The 11,818-nt window shown below is 41.8% G+C and overlaps 1 protein-coding gene across 1 annotated transcript in view; it reads left to right on the top strand.

The window, feature by feature from the left end:
* The first annotated feature begins 7,394 nt into the window (after nucleotides 1–7,394).
* The window catches only part of LOC124870859 (sodium-driven chloride bicarbonate exchanger-like), a 54,283-nt gene continuing 49,859 nt past the window's right edge, over nucleotides 7,395–11,818 (top strand). The window contains exons 1-6 of the mRNA XM_047369687.1: nucleotides 7,395–8,119; nucleotides 8,341–8,495; nucleotides 8,680–8,801; nucleotides 8,971–9,129; nucleotides 9,461–9,522; nucleotides 10,135–10,973. Of these exons, the coding sequence (XP_047225643.1) occupies nucleotides 7,425–8,119; nucleotides 8,341–8,495; nucleotides 8,680–8,801; nucleotides 8,971–9,129; nucleotides 9,461–9,522; nucleotides 10,135–10,973 (2,032 nt within the window). The 5' untranslated portion in view covers nucleotides 7,395–7,424. The remainder of the gene's footprint in view (nucleotides 8,120–8,340; nucleotides 8,496–8,679; nucleotides 8,802–8,970; nucleotides 9,130–9,460; nucleotides 9,523–10,134; nucleotides 10,974–11,818) is intronic.

Below are 11,818 nucleotides of genomic sequence, written 5' to 3'. Positions count from 1 at the left end.
TAAAGTTAATTATTTTCCATAATGTCATGATGAAAATTTAACATTCATATATTTTAGATTCATTGCACACTAACTGAAATATTTCAGGTCTTTTATTGTCTTAATACGGATGATTTTGGCATACAGCTCATGAAAACCCAAAATTCCTATCTCACAAAATTAGCATATCATTAAAAGGGTCTCTAAACGAGCTATGAACCTAATCATCTGAATCAACAAGTTAACTCTAAACACCTGCAAAAGATTCCTGAGGCCTTTAAAACTCCCAGCCTGGTTCATCACTCAAAACCCCAATAATGGGTAAGACTGCCGACCTGACTGCTGTCCAGAAGGCCACTATTGACACCCTCAAGCAAGAGGGTAAGACACAGAAAGAAATTTCTGAACGAATAGGCTGTTCCCAGAGTGCTGTATCAAGGCACCTCAGTGGGAAGTCTGTGGGAAGGAAAAAGTGTGGCAGAAAACGCTGCACAACGAGAAGAGGTGACCGGACCCTGAGGAAGATTGTGGAGAAGGGCCGATTCCAGACCTTGGGGGACCTGCGGAAGCAGTGGACTGAGTCTGGAGTAGAAACATCCAGAGCCACCGTGCACAGGCGTGTGCAGGAAATGGGCTACAGGTGCCGCATTCCCCAGACCTGGGCTACAGAGAAGCAGCACTGGACTGTTGCTCAGTGGTCCAAAGTACTTTTTTCGGATGAAAGCAAATTTTGCATGTCATTTGGAAATCAAGGTGCCAGAGTCTGGAGGAAGACTGGAGAGAAGGAAATGCCAAAATGCCAGAAGTCCAGTATCAAGTACCCACAGTCAGTGATGGTCTGGGGTGCCGTGTCAGCTGCTGGTGTTGGTCCACTGTGTTTTATCAAGGGCAGGGTCAATGCAGCTAGCTATCAGGAGATTTTGGAGCACTTCATGCTTCCATCTGCTGAAAAGCTTTATGGAGATGAAGATTTCATTTTTCAGCACGACCTGGCACCTGCTCACAGTGCCAAAACCACTGGTAAATGGTTTACTGACCATGGTATCACTGTGCTCAATTGGCCTGCCAACTCTCCTGACCTGAACCCTATAGAGAATCTGTGGGATATTGTGAAGAGAACGTTGAGAGACTCAAGACCCAACACTCTGGATGAGCTAAAGGCCGCTATCGAAGCATCCTGGGCCTCCATAAGACCTCAGCAGTGCCACAGGCTGATTGCCTCCATGCCACGCCGCATTGAAGCAGTCATTTCTGCAAAAGGATTCCCGACCAAGTATTGAGTGCATAACTGTACATGATTATTTGAAGGTTGACGTTTTTTGCATTAAAAACACTTTTTTTTTTTATTGGTCGGATGAAATATGCTAATTTTGTGAGATAAGAATTTTGGGTTTTCATGAGCTGTATGCCACAATCATCCGTATTAAGACAATAAAAGACCTGAAATATTTCAGTTAGTGTGCAATGAATCTAAAATATATGAATGTTAAATTTTCATCATTACATTATAGAAAATAATGAACTTTATCACAATATGCTAATTTTTTGAGAAGGACCTGTATAAGCTGAGTGAAGTGGAGTATGGACCAATGAGACAGGGAGGCAGGTAATCAAAGAAAACATGAAACAGGTGTGGACCAGGCTGCAGGGAACTGAGGAAATATGTTATTATGGAAACGGGAACTAGAGAACACAGAGACAGGAGGGGAAAACTAAACTAAACTAAACTAAAGACAACTCCAGGGAATTGGTAATTCTAGGAAGGACTAAACAGGGGCATGGGGAAAGCTAAACTAATGGAAAACATACCTAAGGAACCCTATATAATATAACCCCTAACATAAAACACAAGGCTAAATCTGGAAGGAACACTAACTAGACAAAGCAGGGACATGAATAACTATACTAAAGAGCTAGGCTGGGAAAGAACAACTAATCTTAAGGGGAACAAGCAACTGGGTAAATAACAACAAAAAGGGGTCTTGGCCCAAAGGGAAAAGAGGAACTAATATACTAGAAGAATGCAGCACGCACAAATAACCTAACAGTAAACAAGCACAGAAACACTAAGCGAGAAACTAAACTATAAAACCCAAAGAAGCAAAGCGAACTGTTCTAATAATAATTATAACAATAACCGGAGTAATACTAAATAAATGAGAAAGCAACCACCAAGGGAACTATGGGCGAGGGGAGAAAGAACTACTAAAACTAGGGGGCTGGAGAGAGAACAAAACTATCAGGAAACAGAAGGAATAAAGAAACATAACTACTAAACACAAAGGAATAGAAACTCCTAACTGAAAAGTAAACAAAACCAAAACAAAGTCCAAAATGGCAGATCCTGACAATACCAAAACCTGTTCAGTGAGTCTCTAATACTGAAGTCTTTAATCTAAACTCTTACTTCATATATCTCAAAAACTTCTGTGTTATAAACAAACAATTTGGGCTATTTTTTTAATCTAGTCCGAGGTCAGATGTTGACCAATCCAATTTGGGGCTTAGTGAACACACTTAGTTGTCACTGAGCACAACAGGAACAGAACTTTTGGCAACATTCCACATCTTGAGCATATCATCAAATGCACCTGCTATGGCATTGCTAGTGTGAGAAACCCGAAGTTGCTTTGCATGTAACATGGCTCTTTGGAGAGTTAAATCATAATCCGCTGTGCAGTTAAACTAAGAATAGATAATGGACTGACGCTGCTCGTCCAGATATCAATTGTCAAGCTTATAACGGAACAGTCCTGCAACAGGCTGCTAATATGTTTCTTTACGAAGTTGTGAAACTTTGGCATTGTCTTTTCAACAATGTGATGGCGGCTGGGAATGTCATGCCGAGGCTCCAATACGTTGAGAAGACGATGAAATCCAATATTATCGACCACTGAAAACGGCTGATCATCAAGGGCGATGAATTCGGTAAGAGCTTCAGTTATCCTCTCCGCACGTGGATTGTCTGTTGCCATTTTCTCACATTTCTGTAGTACTTGCTGCAATGTTGGTTGTGCTGTGCTGTTGCTAGCTCTTGAAACCCAGTGTCGTGTTTAGTCCTCAAATGCTTAATCAAATTACTCGTGTTAAACGACAAAGTTTTTGTCCCTCCTCTTTAAAGCTTAGTAGAGCACAGCAGACATTCTGCTTTTTTAGTATCCTCAGTGTTCACTTTAAAATATTTCCAAAACACAGACATTTTCCATAACCTCTTGGTGTATTAGCACCACCACCTGGTATAAAGTGTGGTCTAGCATTTGAGTCGCAGGAGGAACATCACGCACAAAAGTGGTATCAAATCAGAGTATCACGTTGCTTTTACAAGTACGAGTATGACTACTTGACGCTAAACCCTAAATTGATTACAAATCCTTAAATTTATACTTAGAACTTAATTCTGTTTAAAGATTTGGTTATTGATTTTGTGGCCAAGTGTAAATACTGAACATAACTACCCCAGCTTGAGCTAATTAGTAAGTAAATGGCTAATGTTAGCTTAAGTGATCAAACGTAATCTTTTACAATCTCTTATTTCCTCCTGGGAAAGAGCTTCAGTAAACTCTGATCGGTTTGTTGTCTAGAGTGGTTTAACTGTCAGGCCTGGATGTGCTGCACAATTGTCAGCAAACACTGTGATCAGGGGAAAAGAAGCTGCATATAAGACAGGGTGACAAATGCAAATGAAAGAGAGACAAGGTCCACACAGTATTGGGGGACAGACACAAAAGGATTTAAGACAATGTACAGACAATGCACAGGGCCAAATGAGAATGAAGTCGGGAAAAAGTGCACACAGTGTTGGGGGACAATCGCAAATGGAGCGAAGAGAGAAGATGTACACAGAGTTGGAGATCAAATACAAATGGAGCGAAGGTTAACAGAGTGTTGGGGGTCAAACGCAATGGAGACAGGAGAGGGTTCACAGAGTGTTAGAGGAAAATCACAAAGAGAGTGGAGAGAAGGTGAACACGGCTGGGGGACAAATACAAATGGAGCGGAGACAAGGTGCACACAACCTGGGGGGATAAACACAAATGGAGTGGAGAGTAGGTGCACACAGCATGGGGGAAAATGGAAATGAAAGAAGGACAAGGTCCACAAAGGTTTGGGGGACAAATTCAAAAGAAGTGGGACAAAATTGCAAAGGCAATTTGTGCAGAGAAAAGTTGTGCACACGATAAGGGGGACAAATGCAAACTTTGTAGAAAGGAGCTGTGCACACTGTAGTGGGATAGAAGAAATGGGACTGGTGAGAAAATGCACACAGCAATGGCAGGGTGAGCAAATAGAGAAGGGAGAGGGTGCAAATAGCACGCGGCGACAAATGCAAATGGAGCGGGGAGAAGGTCCACGCAGCGTGGAGGACAGCAAATACCAATGATGCAAGAAGAAAGTTCACACAATATGGGGGTGCAAAAAAGTGGCAGAGTGAAGGTCCACACAGCGTTGACAGACAAACGCAAACTGGGTGCACACAGCCTAGGGGACAAACTCAAATGGAGAAAGAAGTTGCAAAAAGGACAGGTGGGCAGGTGCAAAAGGGGCAGAGAGAAGGTTACCATTTTAACACAAAGTGATTAGGGAGAAGCTGCATTCAGCACAAGGAGACAGATGCAAAGGTGTGTCCACCATGCCACTCAACTGTTTTCTTACCTATTTAAGTTCCTGGTTTTTCATTGTTCTTCGCTGGATAGTTATGTTTTTCTTCAGTTGCCATGTCTGTTTTAATTCCTGTCTCCATGCCTGTTTAGTCCATGCTTCATGTCCAGACCTTGTCAAGCTGTCTATAAGTTGTTTTGTTTTTTGTATTTTTAATAAAATCTTTTTGATTCCACTGTGCTGCTCTGGAGCTTCAGTCTGTCCCATAGTCCAGTTCAAAAAACATACATTATGACAATCGTGTTTTATGTCTTCATTCATAAAAACCCGTTAGCAAAATATACCAAAAGCAAAAAAAGAGGCATGGAGACATACAGATAAAGCTTAGTGTTGCTAAGTATGGCGTGCTTGGGGTCTAGAGTTATGTTCGTGACACCATCTATTTTAAATAGTCACACATTGGTTATCTACGCAAAAAAGAAAAATGCCATCTTACATTTTTTTTGTTTTCACAACACTGGGCTGTCCTGGCCTCTTAAATCCCCAAATTAAAGATATTATTTATATAAGAGTGTTTGGTCAGGGACAGTATTGAAGGTCCTGTGGGACTGCAAATTTATAGGGGTAGCCGTTGCCAATCACCCCCCCCCCCCCCCCCCCTCCCTCACAACCCCCACTTATTAGCACAACTTTTGTACGTTGATAACTTGGGTTTGGTCAACCATTCATATGTGATTTCAAGTGCACTTTGGGCCAAGGGGCTTATTAATGAAATAAGTGGATAGGTGTCCAACTGTGACGGCATCTTCTGTAACTCTTACGCAAACATCACAAGAAACTGCCTTAATAGCATAGGTCCAACAACACAATGAAACAGGCTAAAAGCTCTCAAAAGCAGTGCAACATGCCTCACTCTAACGAAATTCAAAAACAGATAAGATTTTTATGGTTATCAAAAGTTAATTCCTTTTTCAAATTGAACACCTTACAGTGGCTTGTGCTTATAGATTTTAATTAGAAACTTCTAAAACACTGTTTGCAAAACATCAATTCATGAAAGCAGGGCTGTGCTGGGGGGGACTGGGGTTGTGGGGATGGGCTGGGGGTCTCTGACAGAGCCACGGGGCCCACCAGGGGGCTGCCTGCCTTGCTGGGGTGTTGTCTGAGTGGATGATCGGGCCATGTCTCTGAGTGGTGGGCCCTCGTCTGGTAGCCCATGGCTCCTGGAGGTGTGTTGGGCTGGTTAAGGGCTGCTCTGGGCTCTGGTGAGTATCTGTCCCTCTAGACCTCTCGGGGACTGGTCCCCCAGGTTGAAATACAGAGTGCCCCACTGACCTTGGTCCCTCCGGTACCTGCCTGACGTTTTTGTGGGCTCTGAGGGTCTCCCCTGCTTGGTGCCAGGTGGTCTTGCTGCCAGGGATTGGTGTGGGGATTGCAGGCCTTCTAACGTCACCACACTTACAAATGTATACTTCCAGGAGACAAAGTTTCACTCACACACACCCACGCACCAACACACAATCATATAAAATAGTTGAATGTCATATAAACACAGGTTACTGTAACATCAATGTGGCCTGCCTACTTTGATGCGGGATTGAATCTGGAATAAATAAAGTTATCACGCAATTAGGAGACTGAATTGAGATATCCTTTTTGTACAACAAAACTGCCCTGGCACATGTAGGCAACCACCTTCTCAATATGATATGCCTAAATAGCTGCGACAAGAAACGTTAAAAAAACAACCAGAAAATTGCCTACCAGGGGCCCCCAGCAGCCACACATTTCGCTTGTGTCTGTGGCCGACTTTGTATTATTTGTATTATTTGAAATAAATCATTTTAAAATGTACTGTCAAACCGCGCAGCAATATGAGTAAACGTAATAAAATAAACAGAAAGGTGTCCAGCTCCAGCTGCTTTCTCTGTAACTTGCTCCATCTTCTCAATCAAAACTGACTGATTTCAATTTAATCTGCAGAGGAGAGCTAATTATTTCCTCTGCAAATTGACAGATTAAAGGGTTTAGTTTTTAATTACCAATCTTAAGAACATATAATTTCATTCGTTATTTGAAGTATATTTCATGAAAAATGTGTTTTTCCCCACACGAGCCTCTAATTACTATTCTCCCAATTACCTCTCTAAAAAAGCAGTGGCCAAATTAACTAAATTGTTGCACAATGACTCTTAATGGAGAGCATATTGTGTATTTTTCAGCTGGGCTGCTGCCTGTTCTTGCCTCTTATGGGCGTCAGGCTTCCTAACTTTCAGTGCGTATAAAATATTTACAAGCGCTGGGACTCATAAACACATCTTGAGCGGGCTACAGTGATTTCACGCCATATCACAAACATTTTAAGGCTGCCTCTTATGGACTGTCATTTTTGGCATGTTAATAATAAATCCCGGTTTGCTTTGGCAGACATACTTTGGCACTCATAGCGCATAAATAGGTAAATAACGCAAAGTAAAGGTAAATAACGCAGCTGAGCGAAGAAAACAGCTTTAATAATTATATATATATATATATATTCATATATATATTCTTATGTATAGAAACAATCCTTATATGCTTTAATCATATAGGCCCGTGTCATACTACAGACAAATCACTTTGCTCACAGCCCGCCTAATTAAGAGCTGTCTAATTAAATTACAGCCATGAGTTAACCAATGGCAGCGGTTGTTTCATTAGGAAAACGCGCAGTGATGGAGAGAAAATCCTTCCTGATTGCAGGATGGTGTCAATTGGCTAATTTGCCGCCTTCCTTACTCCAAATCACGTTAGATTAGGAGAGTCGTGTGCAAAAAGCCTGTGATATAGGATGAGCTAATAGAGCTATGCAAGTGGAGAATTGCATCTCGCTGACGAGTGAAATCTCAAAGAAATTTATGAATGTGGGCAGTGGCTTTGCGAGCTCCAATGGATCAGAGGAGCTCTCGTTGCAGGACCATCCTATTATACCTGCAAGTGACAACCTGGAGAGAAGTTCACCTCTGAAAAAAAACTCCAGGGAGATGACGAATCAGTCAGAGGCAGACAATTTCCCCGACTCCAAGGACGTGTCGGGGGACGTCCAGAGGGGAAAACTCTCTCCTGATCTCCACGGAGTCTCTGACATCCGTCATAATTTCGATGGATCTGCAGGAGAAAGGTGTATCTTTTCTCCGTCCGCCCAGCCGCCGTCAGTCTCCGCAGCTCCTACTGCTATGTTTCCGTACCCGAGCCAGCATGGACCGGCGCACCCGGCTTTCTCCATCGGGAGTCCCAGCCGCTACATGGCCCATCACCCGGTCATAACTAACGGAGCGTACAACAGCCTTTTAACTAACACATCTCCGCAAGGCTACCCGACGGCGGGTTACCCTTACGCGCAACAGTATGGACACACGTACCAAGGGGGAGCTTTTTACCAGTTCTCCTCGGCGCAGGCGGGACTGGTGCCGGGGAAGGCGCAGGTGTATTTGTGCAACAGGGCCCTGTGGCTGAAGTTTCACAGGCACCAGACAGAGATGATCATCACAAAACAGGGACGGTAAGTTGGCGAGCAGATGCAAGTTTTACAAAACCAAACGATTAGTCGATTCTGTAAAATAAGTGCGCTCCCCCCTCCCAAATGAAAAACAAAGAAAATAAATAAAATTGCTTGGATTTACTCAGATTGGCAAGAAAAAATGGAAATCAAATCTGTTGGTTTTGGATCTAAATATATCTCAAAATATATGTATTTAATTTTAGTTTAATTTTTTTCTGCAGACGAATGTTTCCGTTTTTAAGCTTCAACATTTCTGGCCTCGACCCAACCGCTCACTACAATATATTTGTGGATGTAATTCTCGCTGATCCAAATCACTGGCGATTCCAAGGAGGAAAGTGGGTGCCGTGTGGGAAAGCAGACACAAATGTTATAGGTAGCCACATCATTATTACTATTATTATAACAACCAATAACATTATCCGCTAAATTTGATATTACATGTTGTCTTTAATTTTGTCCGTATATCATGTGTTGTTTTTCCTGCCTATATTGTAGTTTGAAATGATTTTGTTTTTTTCATTTAACTTTTTTTTTATTTTATTTGTAAAATTTTGAAGGAAACAGAGTTTACATGCATCCGGACTCACCGAACACCGGTGCGCACTGGATGCGTCAGGAAATCTCCTTTGGAAAGCTAAAGCTCACCAACAACAAAGGTGCCTCCAACAACACAGGCCAGGTAACAAAATCAGTTAATTTAATTACCTGTGCATTTTTCCCATCAGCGTGCTTCTTTATTTGCATCTGCGTTTGCTCAGTTTATTTATAACGAATCAGAAAACAGCAGCGTGCTGCTTAAATCATCATTCTAAACTCTGAAAGGGGATTTATTCCGTTGAAACCTGCAGATGGTGGTCCTTCAGTCCCTCCACAAGTACCAGCCCAGGCTCCATGTGGTGGAAGTGAACGAGGATGGGACAGAGGACACCAGCCAGCCGGGAAGAGTCCAGACGTTCACCTTCACGGAGACGCAGTTCATCGCGGTGACCGCTTACCAGAACACCGACGTACGGTCGCTTTCTTGTTTGAGACGAGATTCCAATTCAGCTGTTGCGCATCTTATTTACTTACTTTATTCTTTCAGGGGAAAATTAAATGCTAATAAGCTATGCTGAAGATGCTATTAACGAGTGAAAAAGATTTTTTGTTGACTTGGAATTTATAATAAATCGATTTTAATGAGCTAAGTTCCTTGTAATGTTTTTTGCGTTTCATCGCACCAAACTTTTAAGACACATTTATTTAAAAAAAAAAATTTTTTGTCTTATTTTTTGTTTAATTTAATTTTATTTCTTTTTTTTTTTTTTTGAGGAAATAATCAATATTTCCCCCCTGCAGATTACGCAACTGAAAATCGACCACAATCCGTTCGCCAAAGGATTTCGGGACAATTATGACACGTAAGAATGTTCATTATTAATTTTCTTTTGTTTTCAACAAAAATATTTATCCTACTTTTCTTTTCCAAAAAGTTGAATAAATCTTTATTTACCCATTCTTCAAACAGCTGCAATTTAAAAACACTGTGTGCATTGTTGTAAAACAATTTTTTCTCCATTTGAAATAAAATCAATTTAAAACCTATAGAATAAGTAAGAAGAATGTCTAATTTCTTCCATGTAGAAAACACTCATGTTCTTATATGTTTTCTTTTATAATTTATAAAGGTACTGTGGCTTCTTCTTTTGAACTCACCTTGTTTTCCGCTGTGGATGCGCTCACTGACTGATGAGGGAATGAAAACTGAAATATGACCTTTATTACAGTTACTGGAAAACTTTTATTCCTTCCTGACGATGCGGTGGTTATTAAAATGTATGCATTTCTTGTTTTATGAAAGATCAATCCAATGCCAACTGGACACGATTAAAGATTTACATAGTCTGATATTTAAATATAACAGGTCCAAATCACGGAATATCCGTTTTCACATTTTTCTATTTTTTCGAGGATCCATCATTACGCATAGCTCAGCTCTGAATTGTTTCTGTTTTTCTCTCCATCTTTTTCAGTGTATACACAGGCTGCGACATTGACCGCCTAACTCCATCACCGGGTGACTCTCCGCGCTCACAGATCGTGCCGGGTGCGAGATACGCCATGCCCAGCTCCTTCCTGCAGGACCAATTTGTCAGCACTTATGCCAAATCTCGCTTTCACCCTGGCGTGGGGACTGGTCCTGGCACGGAGCGCAGCGTCCCACTCGGCAACAGCTTGCTCTCCCCGCAGCAAAGCGAGGAACCCACTGTTGCCACCCCCCCGCAGCGTTGGTTTGTCACCCCTGCCAACAACCGACTGGACTTTGCCGCCTCGGCATACGACGCCGCCGATTTCGCCGGTAACGCGGCCACCTTGCTGTCCTACGCAGCGGCCGGAGTAAAGGCTCTTCCCCTGCCGACTGCGGGCTGCTCCAACCGGCCTCTTGGCTATTACGCAGACCCGTCTGGCTGGGGAGGACGCACGCCGCCGCAGTACTGCGGCGTGAACACCAAATCCAGCTCGGTGTTTTCCTGCTGGCCCGCCAACTCCCTCGGAGGCAGAGCGGGCACCAACTACCTGTCGGAGGAGGGAGACTCCATCGCGACGGAGAGGTCACCGATCGGTGGCTCGGAAGAGACCAAACCCAAAGACATCAACTCTGAGTCCAGCTGGATAGAGACGCCGTCGTCAATTAAGTCGATCGATTCCAGCGATTCTGGGATCTTTGAACAGGCCAAAAGGAGACGGATCTCCCCCTCTGCCACGCCGGTTTCAGAGACAGTGTCCCCGTTAAAATCTGAGCTGCTGGCGCCGAGAGAGTGCGAGAAGAACTGTACAAAGGACATTAGTTACTACAGTTTTTATTCTCACAGTTAGAACAAATCTATCTATCTATCTATCTATCTATCTATCTATCTATCTATCTATCTATCTATCTATCTATCTATCTATCTATCTATCTATCTATCTATCTATCTATCTATCTATCTATCTATCTATCTATCTATCTATCTATCTATCTATCTATCTATCTATCTATCTATCTATCTATCTATCTATCTATCTATCTATCTATCTATCTATCTATCTATCTATCTATCTATCTATCTATCTATCTATCTATCTATCTATCTATCTATCTATCTATCTATCTATCTATCTATCTATCTATCTCTACACACTTTTGAGTCAGAATCACTGTATTTATGTTCATACTGTAAATACTGCAGGACATTTGTGATAGTGACTGTTTGTACAAAAAAAGGAAAACAAGCATAAAATGAAAACAGTCCGTAGTAATTTAAAGAGCGAATAGCCTCAACTGTTAGTAACTAAAGGTATTTAGGAATCTGTAAATGACATGGTTTTGTGTAGCATATACTGGCATAATATTAATAATAATAATAACAAGGATAAGAAACCCCGTCAGTGAATAAAAAACAAACATCTGTAATTTAATAAAGTAAAAGGTTTTTAAAAGGGAATCACTGCTAAACATGTGGTTAAAGACGTTTTAAATGTTGTAGATTTATGGCATTTTGTTTATTAATTCTGATTGATTTCAGTCAGATTTTGTTTCATAGCGCCTCTATGCTATGCTCTTGTGGAAATGACCGTATTTGCTGTATCGTGACTTAAACATAATAAAAAATACCTTTATCGGTGTGAGGCTTGCTTAATCCCGTGTGGATAAAAGACCTTGCATTTTGGGATGAA

This window comes from Girardinichthys multiradiatus, chromosome 7 (assembly GCF_021462225.1).
Source record: "Girardinichthys multiradiatus isolate DD_20200921_A chromosome 7, DD_fGirMul_XY1, whole genome shotgun sequence".
Lineage (NCBI taxonomy): Eukaryota > Metazoa > Chordata > Actinopteri > Cyprinodontiformes > Goodeidae > Girardinichthys > Girardinichthys multiradiatus.
This window is presented reverse-complemented; position numbering and strand designations above follow the sequence as displayed.